Source organism: Bombina bombina, chromosome 8 (assembly GCF_027579735.1).
Source record: "Bombina bombina isolate aBomBom1 chromosome 8, aBomBom1.pri, whole genome shotgun sequence".
Lineage (NCBI taxonomy): Eukaryota > Metazoa > Chordata > Amphibia > Anura > Bombinatoridae > Bombina > Bombina bombina.
In genome coordinates this window covers 110,998,686-111,018,444 of record NC_069506.1, presented here as the reverse complement: position 1 = coordinate 111,018,444, position 19,759 = coordinate 110,998,686, and the positions used below count along the sequence as shown (strand labels likewise).

Genomic DNA, 19,759 nt, shown 5'->3' with positions numbered 1-19,759 from the left:
AATATAATGTTATATAATTCTGCACTATGTGCAGAATTATATAACATTATTTTTAAGGTTTACTGTCCCTTTAAAGCAAGGAACTGGTAAGAAAAAGGACTTTCAAGTAAAGATTGATTTTAGTAACAAAAAGGAAAGTTACATACTCTCTTCATCTATCTTCAAATCCTCATTGTTCTTCAGCTTTTCTGCCACTTCCTTCTCATTGAATCCTTTACTGGCCAGCAACTTGACCTTGTACTCATCCCAAGACACCTTCCCTGTGGAGCCATAAGAGAACAATGTAAGTACATCTAAACAGCTTTCTTTCTTTAGCAACCCTCAAAACACCTCAATTAGCACAACATACACACAATATATATATACAGGTAGCCCTTAGTTTACGCCGGGGTTAGGTTCCAGAAGGAATGGTTGTAAATTGAAACCGTCGTAAATTGAAACCCAGTTTATAATGTAAGTCAATGGGAAGTGAGGGAGATGGGTTCCAGGCCCCTCTCAAAATTGTCATAAGTAACACCTAATACATTATTTTTAAAGCTTTGAAATGAAGACTTTAAATGCTAAACAGCATTATAAACCTAATAAAATAATCACACAACACAGAATATATAATTAAACTAAGTTAAATGAACAAAAACATTTGCTAAACAGCATTATAAACCTAATAAAATAATCTCACAACACAGACTTCACTTGCATTTTTCTGCAAACAGTTCTTTCGATGCATTCCAATCTGGACTGATTTATAGACAGGAAGATCTTGTTCCTTTGAAATCTGCTCGATAGCTTAGGTCTGGTTAAACGGATTAATTTCAGCTTGCTTGGCTTTGCTGCAACACAAGCGGACAGCTCCACCTACTGGCTATTTTAATAAATGCACTGCTTCTCAATGCTTTCAATATCAGTCACATGACTGGAAAAAATGGTTGTTATTCTGAAACGGTGTAAATTGAACCGTTGTAAAACGAGGGTCACCTGTATATATATATATATATATATATATATATATATATATATATATATATATATATATATATATATTTCAGTCTCAAGAAATGCAAGAAAGTATAAAGATGTTTCCTGCCTTGCCTTTACAACCACAAGAGTTTTAGAAATATACAATAATTATGCTACGTGTCCTACCATCCCCATCAGGATCGACGGCACGAAAATGTAGCTTGTTCTCTTTCATGGCCTCTCTGAAATGTTCTTCTGTCTTCTCCATGATCCACCTTTGCATTTCTTTGGCACTAATCTGTTTGTCGTTGTTCCTGTCCACCCTGAAGAAAAGAAAAAAAAATAAGACTAATTTAAAAAAAAAAGAAGATGTATATGATAATGGGTAGGGGAGGCAATTTATAAACTGTGGAAAACATATTCATCAATAAAACAAATGTTCTTTGGTGTAGGCAAAGAAAAAATGCTTGGATTTTTAAGACATACCTAAAACAATACTACATGAAATAATGTGAATCATCCTTTTTTTATTTGGTAAAGAAATTAAACATTCATGATTCCGATAGGACATGCAATTTTGAACAACTTTCCAATTTACATTTATCATCAAATTTGTTTTGTTCTCTTAGTATTCTTTGTTGAAAGCTATTAGGCTCATATGCTAATTTCGAAAAACCCTTGAAGGAAGCCTCTTATCTCAGTGACAAGTCTGTCAAAAGAACTGAAATAAGAGGGCAGTTTGCAGAGGACTTAGATACAAGGTAATCACAGAGGTAAAAAGTATATTAAAGTGAAGGTCAATTTGGATGAATTAGTGCCCAGTTTTTAATAATCCTATTAAAAACAAGAGCACTTTAATTCATCAAAATTGACATTTCACTCCTTTTCTTCAAAAACTTACCTTTTAATCCTGAAAGCCGCTCTAGCGATTCCCCCGGCCGTTGGAAGTCTCTTCTTACGTCAGAAATGACGAATCCGGCTTCCTTAAATCACGGCCTTCCCCCGGGGGGGATCATGGCCTGATGCAACGCCGTGATTGGAGGAAGCTGGATTCGTCATTTTGGACCCGCGACGCGAAGAGGGCTTGTGATGGGCGGAGGAAGCGCTGGAGCGGCTTTCAGGATTAAAAGGTAAGTTTTTGAAGAAAAGGAGTGAAATGTCAATTTTGATCAATTAAAAAGCCCTTGTTTTTAATAGGATTATTAAAAACCGGGCACTTATTCATTAAAATTGACCTTCACTTTAATATAACGGTTTGTTATGCAAAACTGGGAAATGGGTAATAAAGGAATTGATTATCTTTTTAAACAATAAAAATTCTGAAGCAGACTGTCCTTTTAAGGTTAATTTTATTAATTCAACTATGTGTTTTATAACAATGTTACAATGCTACTCTAGAAGATTTGACATCAAGCTAGATATGCCTTCTTGTATAGACCCCAGCCCCACTGTAGGGCTGTAGCAGGAAGTAATAGATACTGCACCAATTAAGTTAACAAAATAATTAAAAAGGTGAAGTCCTTTTAAAACCATAAATAATATAATTTCCATTAGGTATAACCCTCTGCTTAGTGCTTTTTTATTATAGCAATGAAACAGACTGTTTTTATCCCTTTAATGATCCTTTATTTTTAAAGGTCCATAATTGGCCTCAGCATAGAATATTAAACAGTACAAATTATTGCAAGTCACTTTACTACACAAATATTTTTATATTAAAAGGACCAGTAAATACAGTAGATTTGCATAATCAACAAATGCATGATGAAAAGACAATGTAATATCACTTAATCTGAACTTTAAATGGGTATCATGTGACAGCCATCAGCCAATCACAAATGCATATACGTATATTCTGTGAATTATTGCACATGCTCAGTAGGAGCTGGTGACTCAAAAAGTGTAAATATAAAAAGACTGTGCACATCTTGTTATTGGAAGTAAATTGGAAAATTGCATGTTCTATCTGAATCATGTATGTTTAATTTTGACATGAGTGACCCTTTAAAAAAAAAAAGTTTAAAGTGATAGTAAATTCTAGCATTTCAAAAACGCCAGGATTTACCTTCACTAGAAATAAAGGTGACCTTCATTCATCAGTTAACCACAGCGACTCCAGCCGCCCACGGCACAGCTCAGTTTTTTAATGAGGTGACCTTTTCACCTCTTAACCAATAGCCGTGCTAGCCTACAGCATAATGCCAAAGGGCAAGCACGGCTATTGGCTAAGAGGAAACGTCACCTCATTGAAAAACTGAGCTCCGCTGTTGGCGGCCTTGAGGCACTTAAAAGGGACATGAAACCAATTTGTTTCTCTCGTGATTCAGATAGAAAATACAATTTTATACAACTTTCTAATTTACTTCTATTAGCTAATTTGCTTCATTCTCTTGGTATCATTTGTTGAAGAAGCAACAATGCACTAATGGTTTCTAACTGAACTCATGGGTGAGCCAATCACAATCGATATATATATATTCAGCCACCAATCAACAGCTAGAACCTAGATTCTCTGCTGCTCCTGAGCTTGCCATGATAAACCTTTCAGCAAAGGTTAACAAGAGAAGGATGCAAATTAAATAATAAAAGTAAATTGGAAAGTTGCTTAACCTTTTTCCGCCGTTATATTCCGTCACAATGGCGCTGGGCTTTAAAGCCGTTATGAAGGAATACAACGTCATAGCCAACGGCTGTCCTGAAGCCTACTGCGCTTGCAGGATTTGATTGCGGTCTGGAGGGCGTTCCTAGCGTCATAGGGACCCCTCCCAGACCCGATCCCATAATTGAAATCTCGCGATCGTGCAAACATTGTTCCGATGTAGACTTTATAACCCGGTTACGAAAGCATTAAAATTGTATGCTCTATCTAAATCATGAAAGAAAAATGTTGGGTTTCATGTCCCTTTAATTTTGAGCTGAAGCTGTGGCAAAATAAAGGTAACTATCACTTTTTTAAAAAAAATGATAAATGAAGGTTGCCTTTATTTTTAGTGATGGTAAAGCCTAGCGTTTTTGAAATGCTAGAATTTACCATCACTTTAATGTACCTTTAAGTAATTTATTTTGCTTTTCCATTAATTACTTTAAAACACACTGTATTATTTGAGAATAATCTTTTATGAGTAGTGGAAAAACTGTAGAAGTACCGTGTTTTTGTTTTACAAGGTACCAGCAGAACTTCTCGTTACAAGATGACATTTAAATTGGCAGCGTTAGCTAGTTTCACATTTACATCTTTATTGAAAAGAAAAAAAAAGAAATTCATTTAGTGTGGGCACATCCTCTGTATTACGCTTTCCTATAATTAGAACTACACTCCAAAAGTTAAAGAGAAAAAAAAAAAAAAAAAATTAGACCAGAATAAAAATTAGCTGCAGGTACATCTGTCAGAAATTCAGTATAGAACCGCAAGATTTACAGTTAAACTACCGAGCCACAAAAATCAAGGTCAGAGGTTACAATGGAAGCCTCACTTGAGATATTAACCTTACATCTCATGTGAAACAGAGCAAACGTGAATAGCTTTGCATAAACATGCACAGCTTACGGTAACCTATACTGATCAGAAACCTCATGCAAGGAAGTGGTATAGTTTGTGCCTTTTTCCCGGCAAGATAAAGGGACACTGTACTGTAAAACGTGTTCCCAAGTACTTGTTGTACCTGCTGCATAGTATTAAAGGGACATAAAAGTGAATACAAATATATTTCTAATGTATAAGAGCATTTCATTATTGCACTATTGCTTGCATATTACTATGTGTAACTCCTGCAATATAGGTCCAGTGCATCAATTCAATACTGGGTGCTAGCTGAACCAAGATGCAGAACTTTTTTCCACTTTCTGTGGTGAGATTTTTTTAGTTTTTGTGTAAAATTTTCTACAGGTCATTTTGAAATTAACTTAAATGTTAAATTAGGCAGTTGTACTAAAGCACCAGCTTAGTTGTAATGTGTGGATTATTACCCATTCCCCAGTTTTGCATAGCCAACACAGTTTTAATTATTATTAATATACTTTTAACCTCTGTGATTACCTTGTATCTAAGCATCTTCTGACAGCCCCCTGATTACATGGGTATTTATGATCTTTTGACTTGCATTTTAGCCAATTAGTGCAGTGTCAGCCATAACCCATGGGCGTGAGCACAATGTTATCTATATGGCGGTGGCGTATTTAGGTTTTGTGCTGCCCTAGGCACTCAAAATTCTGCTGCTTATATGAGTGTGTGTGTGTATGTATGTGTAATATGAGAGTGTGTGTGTGTGTTATACGAGTGTGTGGTGTGTAATACGAGTGTGTATGTGTAATATGAGTGTGTGTAATAGAATGTGTGTGTATAATAGAATGTGTGTGTATAATAGAATGTGTGTGTTATACGAGTGTGTGGTGTGTAATAGAATGTCTGTTGTATGAGTGTGTGGTGTGTAATATGTGTGTGTGTGTGTGGTATGTGTAATAGAATGTGTGTAATAGAATGTGTGTGTGTGTGTGTAAAAATAAGTGTGTGGTGTATAATAGAATGTCTGTGTTATACGAGTGTGTGGTGTGTGTAATAGAATGTGTGTGTTATATGAGTGTGTGTGTGGTGTGTGTAATAGAATGTGTGTGTTATATGAGTGTGTGTGGTGTGTAATATGAGTGTGTGGTGTGTGTAATATGAGATTGTGGTGTGTGCTGCATGAGTGTGTGTGTGGCGAGTGTATTGTACGAGTGTGTGATTAACTTTTACAACCCGTTAGTATAAAGTATGCAAACATTTTACTCACTTTGCCAAAAATTGCAGCTATCTTGTATATTACTTCAGAGGTTTTCAAACCAAGCATAAAATAGGGTCGCAAAGGTATGTTGTATGATTGCACTGGGTCTTGGGAAAGAAATGTTTGAAGAACCATGTGCTAGAACATACCCAAATGGGGTGATCCTGCAGGGAGAGCTCTCTCTATGTACAAAGGCTATTAATTATGGGTGCGTTCAAAGGGCATTTCAGGTAGAAAAATAAAAATAAAAATATAAAATCTATCTTTCCTATCGCCCACTGTTGGTTACATTCTGCTGCTCTCGTTTACTGCATTATTATCTATAGAAAACTTATGTATTCACAGGTTATGGTGGTGACTTCAATAGGCAAAAGCAGATATTTAATATGACAAAAAAAAAGGGTAAAGGGGATATTTGTAAACAATATAATACACTCTAGCATATAAAATAGATCATTGGGGGCACATTTAATGGAAGATACTTTTACAGTAGAATGCCCCTTTAAGAGCTCAACTGTACATACCAAATATGATAGCAAATATGTAGAGCATAGTATATTACTAGTTATTATTTTTTTTTTAATTACTATTAATGTCCATTCACGGACAGATATATATTAATAGTTGTTTAGCTGGGGGGGGGGGGGGGAAAGAGAGAGAGAGAGAGAAATTCCTTGAGTGTCACGTTTTAGGTTTTAAAAACAGTATATCTGGTCTCTGCAGGAAACCACAACTAACAAGTAGATTGTGGGACCCTTTCATATAGAGCATCCCACCAGAAAGATCAAGCAAAACTGGTGTGAAAGTGAGAAAACCAACACTTCACTACCTACATCCTGTGCTGTGTGAGGCTTTGCTTTTGAATAAAAAAAGTTTGTTTCCAAAGGATCCCAGTAAGTGTTATGATTTTTTGACTGAATATTTTTGACCACATTTGTTAAAGGGATATGAAACCCCAACATTTTAATTTATGATTCAGATAGAGCATACGATTTTCCAATTTACCTTCATTATCAAATGTGCTTCATTCTCTTGGTATCCTTTGTTGAAAAGCATACCCAGGTGTGCTCAGGAGTAGGAATGCACCACTGGGAGCTAGATGAACTCATGGGGTGAGCCAATGTCAAGAAAAAAAAAATCAGCTTGCTGTTGTAAGTGGTCAGACTCTGAGAGGCCTTTAGTTGTAGTATTATTGAGATCTGAAACCACATACTGTGATGACACTGCCAGATAAATCTGCTCCATGTGGGTTTCAACCAGGTTAACTTATTACTGCAGAACTAGTACACCTATATGTCTAGGTAATCAAATGGTTAAAAGGACATGAAACCCATACGATTTTAGAAAACTTTACCGTTTACTTCTATTATCAAATGAGCTGCAAACTCTTGGTATCCTATTTTTTTTTTATTATTTTTTTTTTTAAGTACCAGCAATGCATTACTGAGAGCTATATGAACACATGAAGTGAGCCAATGACAAGAGCCATATATGTACAGCCACCTCCTAGTATGCAATGGCCGTTTAAGAGCCTAAGTATGCTTTTCAACAAATGATACCACAAGAATGAAGCAAATTAGAGAATAGAAGTAAATTGGAAAGTTGTTTAAACTTTCGTGAAATCGTGAGTCAGACAGAACATGTGATTTTAATTTTGACTTTACTGTTCTTTTAAAGGGACATTAACCACTTTGAGATGGTAATATAAAATGATAAATTGTATAAATAAAATAAAAAAACTTTGCAATATACTTTCATTATTTATTTTGTCCCCTTTTCCTGAAATTCCATTCTGAAATTGTGACCCTTTCAGTTCCTGTTAGAAACGGAAGTGCAGAACACTGTTATATTCCACACAGCCATTGGCTGCACACTCTAGTGACCTATTTATCTGCTGTCCCTAATTGGCCACAGCAGACAAGGTAACCTAAGTTACAACTTGGCAGCTTCCCATTGTTTTATAGACACAAACTTTACACTTATTTTGTCTATATTTAAACAGCTAATAAAACAAAATACATCTACATGTTAATTCTCAGACTAATCTTTGTTTGAATGCATCATTCTAGCTAGCATTTAATTAGTGTTTAATTTCCCTTTAAGTGTCTGCCCCATGTTTGTTTCTGACAAAGTTAAAAAAAAACACACACAAATATATATATATATATATATATATACACACACACACACACACACACACACACATATATATATATATATTAGGGCTGCAACAACTAATCAGTAAATTTGATCATAAAAATAGTTGTGAACAAATCTCATTATCAATTAGGTGGTCAGCGATTAGTTGGTCAGTTGCACAGCACCAACTGCTTCAATCCGATGATCTACTGCAACTAAGATTGTGCAAAGAAAGTTGAATTTATTTATTTTTTTAGTCTTTTCTGATCATCCGATTAATCGGATAGAAAAATAAATAAATAAAAATGTTTGCACAATATCATGTGCAGGAGTTCATCGGATTGAAGCAGCTAGTGCTGTGCAATTAACCAACTAATCGCTGACCACCTAATTGATTATGAGATTCTTTGACAACTATTTTTATGATCAATTTTACCGATTAGTTGTTGCAGCCCTAACATACATTATATATATATATATATATATATATATATATATATATATATAAAACGTGTTATTCTAAAACGGCGCAAATTTAACCGGCGTAAACCGAGGGCCACACACGCTTACATATTTATTTTTTTTTCACACATACACACACACAAATACACAAGATAACACTGCTCCATGTGAGTTATAACCAGGTTAACTTATTGCTGAAAAAAAAGTTTTGTAGAACTAGTTCAACTCCTTGATTACACCTGTATGTCTAAGAAAAGTCTGTCAAGCCCTGTAATGAACATATGAAATTAACCGCACAACACTGAAATACCTTAAAAGGGACACCTTTTAAATATATTTCTTGCTATAGAGTAACACATTACCCAAATCTAAACATTTCTAAAACAATTAACATCTTGTCTTGCTGCATTTGTTTTTAATTACCCAAACTCCACCCACCATTTGCCTTATTTGGAGGAGCCAATGGGAGCTTGCTTCTGCATAAGATAAGGCTAGCCACAGTTTATATGTTAGTAAAAACTATTGTTTTGCAGTTGTGTCCCTTTAAAACACAAGTCTTGCACTAGGCAAAGGGATATTAAGGGTAAGATTTGGTTGCAGGCTCTCATTTAAACATCTGCTTCATAAACCCTCTCTATTGCTCCTTTGAACTTTAACATTAGTCCTTACATTGTCTTTTTATTATGCATTTGTTGATTATACAGTTCTACTGTATTTAAAGGGACATGAACCCCAATTTTTTTACTTTCAGAAAACGTTTACTTCTATTATCTAATTTGCCTCATTATCTATTGATGAAAAGCATATCTAAATAGGCTCAGTAGCTGCAGATTGGTGTCTGCACATAGATGCCTCGCGTGATTGGTTCACCCATGTGCATTGCTATTTCTTCAACAAAGGATATCTAAAGAATGAAGCAAATTAGATAATAGAAGTAAATTGGAATGTTGTTTAAAATTGTATTCTCTATCTGAACCATGAACGAACATTTTTGGGTTTCATGTCCCTTTAAGTATGCAGGTTGTACTCTAGCCTCTCTGGGGGGATAGCAAAAGGTGCAATTCGCAATAATGAATTACAAGAAAGCAAGCAGAAAAAAGAAGGCATGCACAATTAGTTTTAAACACGCTTTTTATGGGTGTAATGTCAGTAAAGCGATATCAATGACGATAAAGAGTACTAGGTTCACCTGGCATTATTAATCAAGATGATCAATTCTGATAATACCTAGAGTATTGCGTGGGTTACTATTGTACAGCCTCGCTTCATAGCACTACAGAATTTAGCAGACTCTCAGTAGAGATGTCATTTCTGGTAATGGTACCACATCAAACAATACTTCCAGCAGGAAGACAACTGGTTCTTCCTTACGGTCTACATAAGGTAATGTTTCACCGAAAATATACGCTTCCTGTGGTGGAAATATAATCAGCTTTACTAAGAGCCCTTAGATAATAATGATTCAGAGAATGAAGGGACTTGCCCAGCAGTAGCACAGAATTAAAATTCCACCTTGAGCGCACAAACAGGTGTATACTTCCAAGTTTAGGGTGAAATGTAAAAAACAGTCTGTATGCTTTACACAGAACTAGACAAATGTTTTCAAAATCTAGAAACTAGCAAGAATAAAGTCCATTATTTTTTTTAACCTATCACATAAATATCATATAACAAAGAAAGTTCAAGCAAACTTTTGTTTGACAACCAGACCACTACAGATTATAAAAACCGATACAGTGATTTGATTGGTGAAGCTGTGACTGTAACTTCAGAGTTCTCTCTCATGAGAGGCTGAAATCCTAGCATTTCCGCCAGGGACAGTGACTTTAAAAAGGGACACGGAACCTAAACACTTTCTTTTGTGATTCTGATAGAGCACACAATTAAAATTCTAATTTACTTATATTATCAAATTTACTTTGCACTCTTAGTATCCTTTGTTGAAAAACAGGTAGGTAGGCATAGCAGTGTGCACAATAAAGCAGTATTTTTTAAGAATACTTTAAATAAGGTTATACATTTGCATGTTCTTCAGACTTCTGCATGCTACCTACCTATGCATGCTCTTCAACAAAAGAATACTAAGAGAACAAAACAAATTTGATAATAGAAGTACAGTATAATAAAAAAAATATATATATTTTTTTAAATTGTAGGCTCTGTCTGAATCACAAAAGAAAAAAAATGTGGGTTTCATATCCCTTAAAAACAAGGAAAATCTTTGTGCAGTGGATACTACTGGTTCTCTGCATATGGTCAGAAAGGGTTTCACATGGTGATAATAAAAACCACTGTGCACACACCTATCACTGCTTTACATTAATTCAACTGAAGTTGCTTTTGCCTTTAAATTTGAGATTCATCATTAAAGGGACACTCAGGTCAAATTACATTTTCATGATTCAGATACAGCATGTAATTTTAAACAACTTTCCAATTTACTTCCATAAAAAAAAAATGTGCACAGTCTTTTATATTTACACTTTTTGAGTCACCAGCTCCTACTGAGCATGTGCAAGAATTCAAAGACTATATGTATATGCATTTGTGATTGGCTGATTGCTATCACATGGTACGGGGGAGTAGAAATAGACATAACTTTGAAATTTGTTAGAAAAAAAATCTACTACTCATTTGAAATTCAGAGTAAATGCTATTGCATTGTCTTGTTGTCTTGCATTTGTTGATTATGCAAATCTACTGTGTTTACTGATCCTTTAATGGACAATTTCTTATAGAATGAACACTGCAATAGGAAAAATGTAAAGACTGCTGGTTTCATCCAAAATGTGTCAACTTGGCTGAATATGTACTGGAATAAGCTCTCTGGTAGAGTCGCAGGGCTGTTATATAGAGTTGTCGATTAAAAGGACTACATGGAAACAACTCCTATGTTTTGTTTTAAATACATCAAGTAGCAGCTTAATCAATAAAGGACTTCAGTCTGTTACGAATACAGCAGCCGCATTTTCAAGAGAGTAGCTAAGTTGGGTAGAATATGATCTCTGTGTGGGTTACTTGCAGCCAAGGAGGGTGCCAAATCACTGTACTCTTTCACCCACTGACAGTCAAAGGGTAATAATCACTGATTTGAGTGTATTATTAGCAGATTGCTGTGGAAATATAAACAAGGGTGGGCTTTGCAAGGGTCTAGAGTGGAATTTAGGGCTGAGTTTTAAAAGGGAGCTATTGTGTGACAGATGCAGCTCTACTCAGTAATAATCAACATACTCAAAACCTGACTGACCAATCACATTTTGACATTTATGAAAATTATAAAATCACTTTTAGTAATTATGTTATTTTACACTATTCCTATCTTAAATCAGTGATCCAAAAGAATCCACAGCACCAAAGGTAATCTTAAAATATTATACCTTTATTTTATACATATATGCATGATTAAGGCCAGAGGGGCCGCAACGTCACATTTGTTATGAGTATAAAATAAAAGTATAATATTTTAAGATTTACCTTTGGTGCTGTGGATTCTTTTGGATCACTATATGGATTTGGGGTATACAGTATCCCCTACAACGTGCACCTACACAAAAAACTAAGAGATATATTACCACACAGAGTGTTAAGCTCATTGACTAACTTTCCTATCTTAAATCAGATGTTTACCATAAAGGGCTCAATTTATCAATCAATGGCGCACAGGGGTGTATAAATTCGCACCTATCCGCCCCAGCTCTCCTCTGGCGGGCAGCAATCCTCTGCCCGAACTTAACATTGCACACCAGTGCTATTTTGCGATCGCGTGCAACCCCGTCCCCTGCCCGCATACGGCCAATCATGTGCGGACAGGAGCTGTAAATCCTGTAGAGACCACAGCCTCCTTGTAGGGCTGTGACAGGAAGTAATGGACACTGCACAAAAAGTTTTAAAAAATAAATAAAAGGGGTAAAATCCATTTAAATAAATAACAAATGGACATAGCAATGATTTCTATCAAAGGGACAGTCACCTCCAGAATTTGCTATTTCTTAAAAAGATAAATAATCCCTTTATTACCCATTCCCCAGTTTTGCATAACTAACAAGGTTATATTAATATACTTTTTACCTCTGTGATTACCTTGTATCTAAGTCTCTGCAGACTGCCCCTTACTTCAGTTAGTGTAACAGACTTGCTTTTTAGCCAATCAGTACTGACTCCTAGGTAACTCCACGGAAGTGAGCACAATTTTTAAACAGACTGTTTTATATCCCTTTAAAGGGACACTGAACCGAATTTTTTTCTTTCGCGATTCAGATAGAGCATGCAATTTTAAGCAACTTTCTAATTTACTCCTATTATCAATTTTTCTTCGTTCACTTGTTATCTTTATTTGAAAAAGAAGGCATCTAAGCTTCTTTTTTGGTTTAGTACTCTGGACAGCATTTTTTTTATTGGTGGATTAATTTATCCACCAATCAGCAAGAATAACCCAGGTTATTCACCAAAAATGGGCCAGAATCTAAACTTACATTCTTGCATTTCAAATAAAGATACCAAGAGAATAAAGAAAATTTGCTAATAGGAGTAAATTAGAAAGTTGCTTAAAATTGCATGCTCTGTCTGAATCAGGAAAGAAAAAAATTTGGGTTCAGTGTCCCTTTAAGTAGCCTGTGGGCATAACCGCTAAAATATTTGACAGATAAATAATTGTCTACAAATAAACTTTTACTGTGTCTGCAGATAAATTCAAACTTACAATAATTTATAAATGTAAACAAGAAACTCTTCCCAGTGTTGCTCAAGGTGTGTGGTGTATGGGGAGGGAAATAAATCCTGTCCAGAAGCTGTTTGTGCGTGCAAAACATGCAGTATGTAAAAGTATGAACAGAGCTAAATCTGCGGTGTGGCAGGTTTAAGTACGGCTGAACACCGGAGTGGTGTATAACTCACCAAACTTGCTGCTTTAGCCTTTCTCCGCGAGCCTTTATAACATCCTGCCCCGCTGCCGTTCCACTTGCTCCTCACTCGTGGAGGTCGTTAACCTGTGCTCCGATATCCATCCGCATAGGCATACCGCTTCACAGCCTCCGTAGTGCTGTGTTGTTTGCACGCTGTAGCTGAGCGTGGTCAGGCGCTTCCTGGTTCGTGACGTGAATCGTCTCCTGCGCCAATGGGATTCCCTACTACACAATCGTAGCCCCATACACCAACTAACCACCTGAGTGCCGAGATTCGAGCCTGGTAACTGTGTATATCCAAACAAAAAATGCAAAAAAACAGGCGAGTCTCCAGGCACTGTAGAATAAAAGTTCAATATTTATTGGAAACCAAATAGGAAAATTTAAGACATAGTGAGCATAAAATAAGAAAGCTGGGCTGTCTTACGCGTTTCGGCTACAGTTAGCCTTACTCATAGACACACTTTGTAAGAGCAGACACCGGGCTTAAATAGCCAAGTGGCTGGGAAAACAAAGCCCCAGCTGAACATAATTAACAAAAAGTGCATTCATATATTATACTGAGAGACTATTATAAATGTGACAGGTATGGAAAGGAAAGAATACTAAATTGTCATCATATAATGTCAAATGAGGGGCTAGTATAAACATATAAACTGGAGTAACAACCAGTAGTGATAACTTACTATCATAAGTATTGCAAATGTAAATATATATAAAGGGGAAGGTAATCTGCAATTTAAAGGGACATACCCGTGTTTTAAAGCATAGCTTGACATGACTAAAGTTAAAAGGGAACAAAAGCAGGGTAACTCACATAAGTATGTATATACATATACACACATATATGCTAGCAAGTCCCTCATTACAAAAGAGATTAAATAGCATGTGCATATTGAACCAAATATTATAAATTATGAACTTTTTAAACATTTAAAGGGACATGCACTTGAGTAAAGGTGCTTAAATCCACATCAAGCATGAGTAGTACCCAATTATGAAAATAAATTGATGGAACATATAATAACATTTGGAAAATAACTGTTTGATAAGGAGAATACTCCTCAATGTGATCAAAACATAGTATCAAAATGGATGTTAGATTCATGTTCTAATGGTAATACCTTTAGCTACTGAAACTTAGATGCTTAGTATAATAAAAAGAAGACTATCTGTTATGAAATGATAAATATCAAGCAAATAATTGAGATGTCAAATTCTCTATAAGCTTATTGTTATAAATACAAAAAGTGATATGGACTGTTCTAAAGGAAGATAAACTTCAATAATAAAATAAATATTTGACCATTAGAATCGAGTTTATTCCAATAATCAACTTCGTTTCCAGAGGTTAATGACATCTCCTTCGATGTTAAAACCTTCCGGTCTCCTAGTTCTAAGTTGGAATATCCAGTATGCCTCTTGGTATAATAATCTAGTAGTCATGTCACCTCCTCTATCTGGTGTCCTAATTTGCTCTATGACCTGCCATTGAAAACTTTTTACATTTTTGCCATGTTTGTGGATAAAGTGTCGTGCTAGATCTGAGCATTCAATACCATTATCAATATTATTGAGATGTTCACGGATTCTTGTACGTGCTTCTCTAGTCGAGCAACCTACATACTGTTTTCTGCAGGATGTGCAGTTCACCAAATAAATGACATTGTGTGTCCTGCAATTAGTACAGTTCTTAAGAAAATAGACCCTTTGAGTAGCCATGGATTGAAAAATTTTTGTTATACGTGTATAGCTACAAGCTATACATTTGTTAAAATGGCATTTATAATGCCCCTTAACATGTAACCAACTACTAGTACCAGGTTTTTTCTTTAACATACTCGGTGAAAGCATGTTCCCTATGGTGCAACCTCTTTTGGCCACAAAATTGCACCCAGATTGAACATAGTCTTTGAGACTGTCCTCTGCCGTGAGTATAGGGAGATGTTTGGTGATAATTGCACAAATATCCCTATACTGGGAACTGTAAGTGGTTGTAAAAAGGGGTTTTGATATATCAAAGTTATCACCCCTAGAAGAATTGTGATTGGTTGACAACATCGTTGACCTGTCGGTGCGTTTTACCTCCAATAGAGCCCTATTGACAACCTTCTTCGAATACCCTCTTTCTAAGAGTTGGATGGCTAGTATCTCACTATTTGTCTCAAAGTCAGTATCTGTTGTACAATTACGCTTCAAGCGTGTAAACTGTCCCTTTGCTATCCCAAAACCAGTGTGTCTGGGATGGTTACTTTTTGCATGCAAAAACATAATTTATGTAAGAACTTACCTGATAAATTCATTTCTTTCATATTAACAAGAGTCCATGAGCTAGTGACGTATGGGATATACATTCCTACCAGGAGGGGCAAAGTTTCCCAAACCTTAAAATGCCTATAAATACACCCCTCACCACACCCACAAATCAGTTTAACGAATAGCCAAGAAGTGGGGTGATAAGAAAAAAAGTGCGAAGCATATAAAATAAGGAATTGGAATAATTGTGCTTTATACAAAAAAATCATAACCACCACAAAAAAGGGTGGGCCTCATGGACTCTTGTTAATATGAAAGAAATGAATTTATCAGGTAAGTTCTTACATAAATTATGTTTTCTTTCATGTAATTAACAAGAGTCCATGAGCTAGTGACGTATGGGATAATGACTACCCAAGATGTGGATCTTTCCACACAAGAGTCACTAGAGAGGGAGGGATAAAATAAAGACAGCCAATTCCTGCTGAAAATAATCCACACCCAAAATAAAGTTTAACAAAAAACATAAGCAGAAGATTCAAACTGAAATCGCTGCCTGAAGAACTTTTCTACCAAAAACTGCTTCAGAAGAAGAAAATACATCAAAATGGTAGAATTTAGTAAAAGTATGCAAAGAGGACCAAGTTGCTGCTTTGCAGATCTGGTCAACCGAAGCTTCATTCCTAAACGCCCAGGAAGTAGATACTGACCTAGTAGAATGAGCTGTAATTCTCTGAGGCGGAATTTTACCCGACTCAACATAGGCAAGATGAATTAAAGATTTCAACCAAGATGCCAAAGAAATGGCAGAAGCTTTCTGGCCTTTCCTAGAGCCGGAAAAGATAACAAATAGACTAGAAGTCTTACGGAAAGATTTCGTAGCTTCAACATAATATTTCAAAGCTCTAACAACATCCAAAGAATGCAATGATTTCTCCTTAGAATTCTTAGGATTAGGACATAATGAAGGAACCACAATTTCTCTACTAATGTTGTTGGAATTCACAACTTTAGGTAAAAATTCAAAAGAAGTTCGCAACACCGCCTTATCCTGATGAAAAATCAGAAAAGGAGACTCACACGAAAGAGCAGATAATTCAGAAACTCTTCTAGCAGAAGAGATGGCCAAAAGGAACAAAACTTTCCAAGAAAGTAATTTAATGTCCAATGAATGCATAGGTTCAAACGGAGGAGCTTGAAGAGCTCCCAGAACCAAATTCAAACTCCAAGGAGGAGAAATTGACTTAATGACAGGTTTTATACGAACCAAAGCTTGTACAAAACAATGAATATCAGGAAGAATAGCAATCTTTCTGTGAAAAAGAACAGAAAGAGCGGAGATTTGTCCTTTCAAAGAACTCGCGGACAAACCCTTATCTAAACCATCCTGAAGAAACTGTAAAATCCTCGGTATTCTAAAAGAATGCCAAGAAAAATGATGAGAAAGACACCAAGAAATATAAGTCTTCCAGACTCTATAATATATCTCTCGAGATACAGATTTACGAGCCTGTAACATAGTATTAATCACGGAGTCAGAGAAACCTCTATGACCAAGAATCAAGCGTTCAATCTCCATACCTTTAAATTTAAGGATTTCAGATCCGGATGGAAAAAAGGACCTTGAGACAGAAGGTCTGGTCTTAACGGAAGAGTCCATGGTTGGCAAGATGCCATCCGGACAAGATCCGCATACCAAAACCTGTGAGGCCATGCCGGAGCTATTAGCAGAACAAACGAGCATTCCCTCAGAATCTTGGAGATTACTCTTGGAAGAAGAACTAGAGGCGGAAAGATATAGGCAGGATGATACTTCCAAGGAAGTGATAATGCATCCACTGCCTCCGCCCGAGGATCCCGGGATCTGGACAGATACCTGGGAAGTTTCTTGTTTAGATGAGAGGCCATCAGATCTATCTCTGGGAACCCCCACATTTGAACAATCTGAAGAAATACCTCTGGGTGAAGAGACCATTCGCCCGGATGCAACGTTTGGCGACTGAGATAATCCGCTTCCCAATTGTCTACACCTGGGATATGAACCGCAGAGATTAGACAGGAGCTGGATTCCGCCCAAACCAAAATTCGAGATACTTCTTTCATAGCCAGAGGACTGTGAGTCCCTCCTTGATGATTGATGTATGCCACAGTTGTGACATTGTCTGTCTGAAAACAAATGAACGATTCTCTCTTCAGAAGAGGCCAAAACTGAAGAGCTCTGAAAACTGCACGGAGTTCCAAGATATTGATCGGTAATCTCACCTCCTGAGATTCCCAAACTCCTTGTGCCGTCAGAGATCCCCACACAGCTCCCCAACCTGTGAGACTTGCATCTGTTGAAATTACAGTCCAGGTCGGAAGAACAAAAGAAGCCCCCTGAATTAAACGATGGTGATCTGTCCACCACGTTAGAGAGTGCCGAACAATCGGTTTTAAAGATATTAATTGATATATCTTCGTGTAATCCCTGCACCATTGGTTCAGCATACAGAGCTGAAGAGGTCGCATGTGAAAACGAGCAAAGGGGATCGCGTCCGATGCAGCAGTCATAAGACCTAGAATTTCCATGCATAAGGCTACCGAAGGGAATGATTGAGACTGAAGGTTTCGACAGGCTGTAATCAATTTTAGACGTCTCTTGTCTGTTAAAGACAAAGTCATGGACACTGAATCTATCTGGAAACCCAGAAAGGTTACCCTTGTTTGAGGAATCAAAGAACTTTTTGGTAAATTGATCCTCCAACCATGATCTTGAAGAAACAACACAAGTCGATTCGTATGAGACTCTGCTAAATGTAAAGACGGAGCAAGTACCAAGATATCGTCCAAATAAGGAAATACCACAATACCCTGTTCTCTGATTACAGACAGAAGGGCACCGAGAATCTTTGTGAAAATTCTTGGAGCTGTAGCAAGGCCAAACGGTAGAGCCACAAATTGGTAATGCTTGTCTAGAAAAGAGAATCTCAGGAACTGATAATGATCTGGATGAATCGGAATATGCAGATATGCATCCTGTAAATCTATTGTGGACATATAATTCCCTTGCTGAACAAAAGGCAATATAGTCCTTACAGTTACCATCTTGAACGTTGGTATCCTTACATAACGATTCAATAATTTTAGATCCAGAACTGGTCTGAAGGAATTCTCCTTCTTTGGTACAATGAAGAGATTTGAATAAAACCCCATCCCCTGTTCCGGAATTGGAACTGGCATAATTACTCCAGCCAACTCTAAATCTGAAACACAATTCAGAAATGCTTGAGCTTTCACTGGATTTACTGGGACATGGGAAAGAAAAAATCTCTTTGCAGGAGGTCTCATCTTGAAACCAATTCTGTACCCTTCTGAAACAATGTTCTGAATCCAAAGATTGTGAACAGAATTGATCCAAATTTCTTTGAAAAAACGTAATCTGCCCCCTACCAGCTGAACTGGAATGAGGGCCGTACCTTCATGTGAACTTAGAAGCAGGCTTTGCCTTTCTAGCAGGCTTGGATTTATTCCAGACTGGAGATGGTTTCCAAACTGAAACTGCTCCTGAGGACGAAGGATCAGGCTTTTGTTCTTTGTTGAAACGAAAGGAACGAAAACGATTGTTAGCCCTGTTTTTACCTTTAGACTTTTTATCCTGTGGTAAAAAAGTTCCTTTCCCACCAGTAACAGTTGAAATAATAGAATCCAACTGAGAACCAAATAATTTGTTTCCCTGGAAAGAAATGGAAAGTAGAGTTGATTTAGAAGCCATATCAGCATTCCAAGTCTTAAGCCATAAAGCTCTTCTGGCTAAGATAGCCAGAGACATAAATCTAACATCAACTCTAATAATATCAAAAATGGCATCACAGATGAAATTATTAGCATGCTGGAGAAGAATAATAATATCATGAGAATCACGATTTGTTACTTGTTGCGCTAGAGTTTCCAACCAAAAAGTTGAAGCTGCAGCAACATCAGCCAATGATATAGCAGGTCTAAGAAGATTACCTGAACATAGATAAGCTTTTCTTAGAAAAGATTCAATTTTTCTATCTAAAGGATCCTTAAACGAGGTACCATCTGATGTAGGAATGGTAGTACGTTTAGCAAGGGTAGAAATAGCCCCATCAACTTTAGGGATTTTGTCCCAAAATTCTAACCTGTCAGGCGGAACAGGATATAATTGCTTAAAACGTTTAGAAGGAGTAAATGAATTACCCAATCTATCCCATTCCTTAGCAATTACTGCAGAAATAGCATTAGGAACAGGAAAGACTTCTGGAATAACCGCAGGAGCTTTAA

At 36.5% G+C, this 19,759-nt stretch overlaps 1 protein-coding gene across 1 annotated transcript in view; it reads right to left on the bottom strand.

Annotated features, from left to right (window-relative positions):
• Positions 1 to 19,759, bottom strand: part of SDF4 (stromal cell derived factor 4) — a 119,310-nt gene that overhangs the window by 78,809 nt on the left and 20,742 nt on the right. The window contains exons 3-4 of the mRNA XM_053690513.1: positions 1,144 to 1,280; positions 147 to 260 (exon numbers count right to left, since the gene is read on the bottom strand). Coding sequence (XP_053546488.1) covers positions 147 to 260; positions 1,144 to 1,280 — 251 coding nt within the window. The remainder of the gene's footprint in view (positions 1 to 146; positions 261 to 1,143; positions 1,281 to 19,759) is intronic.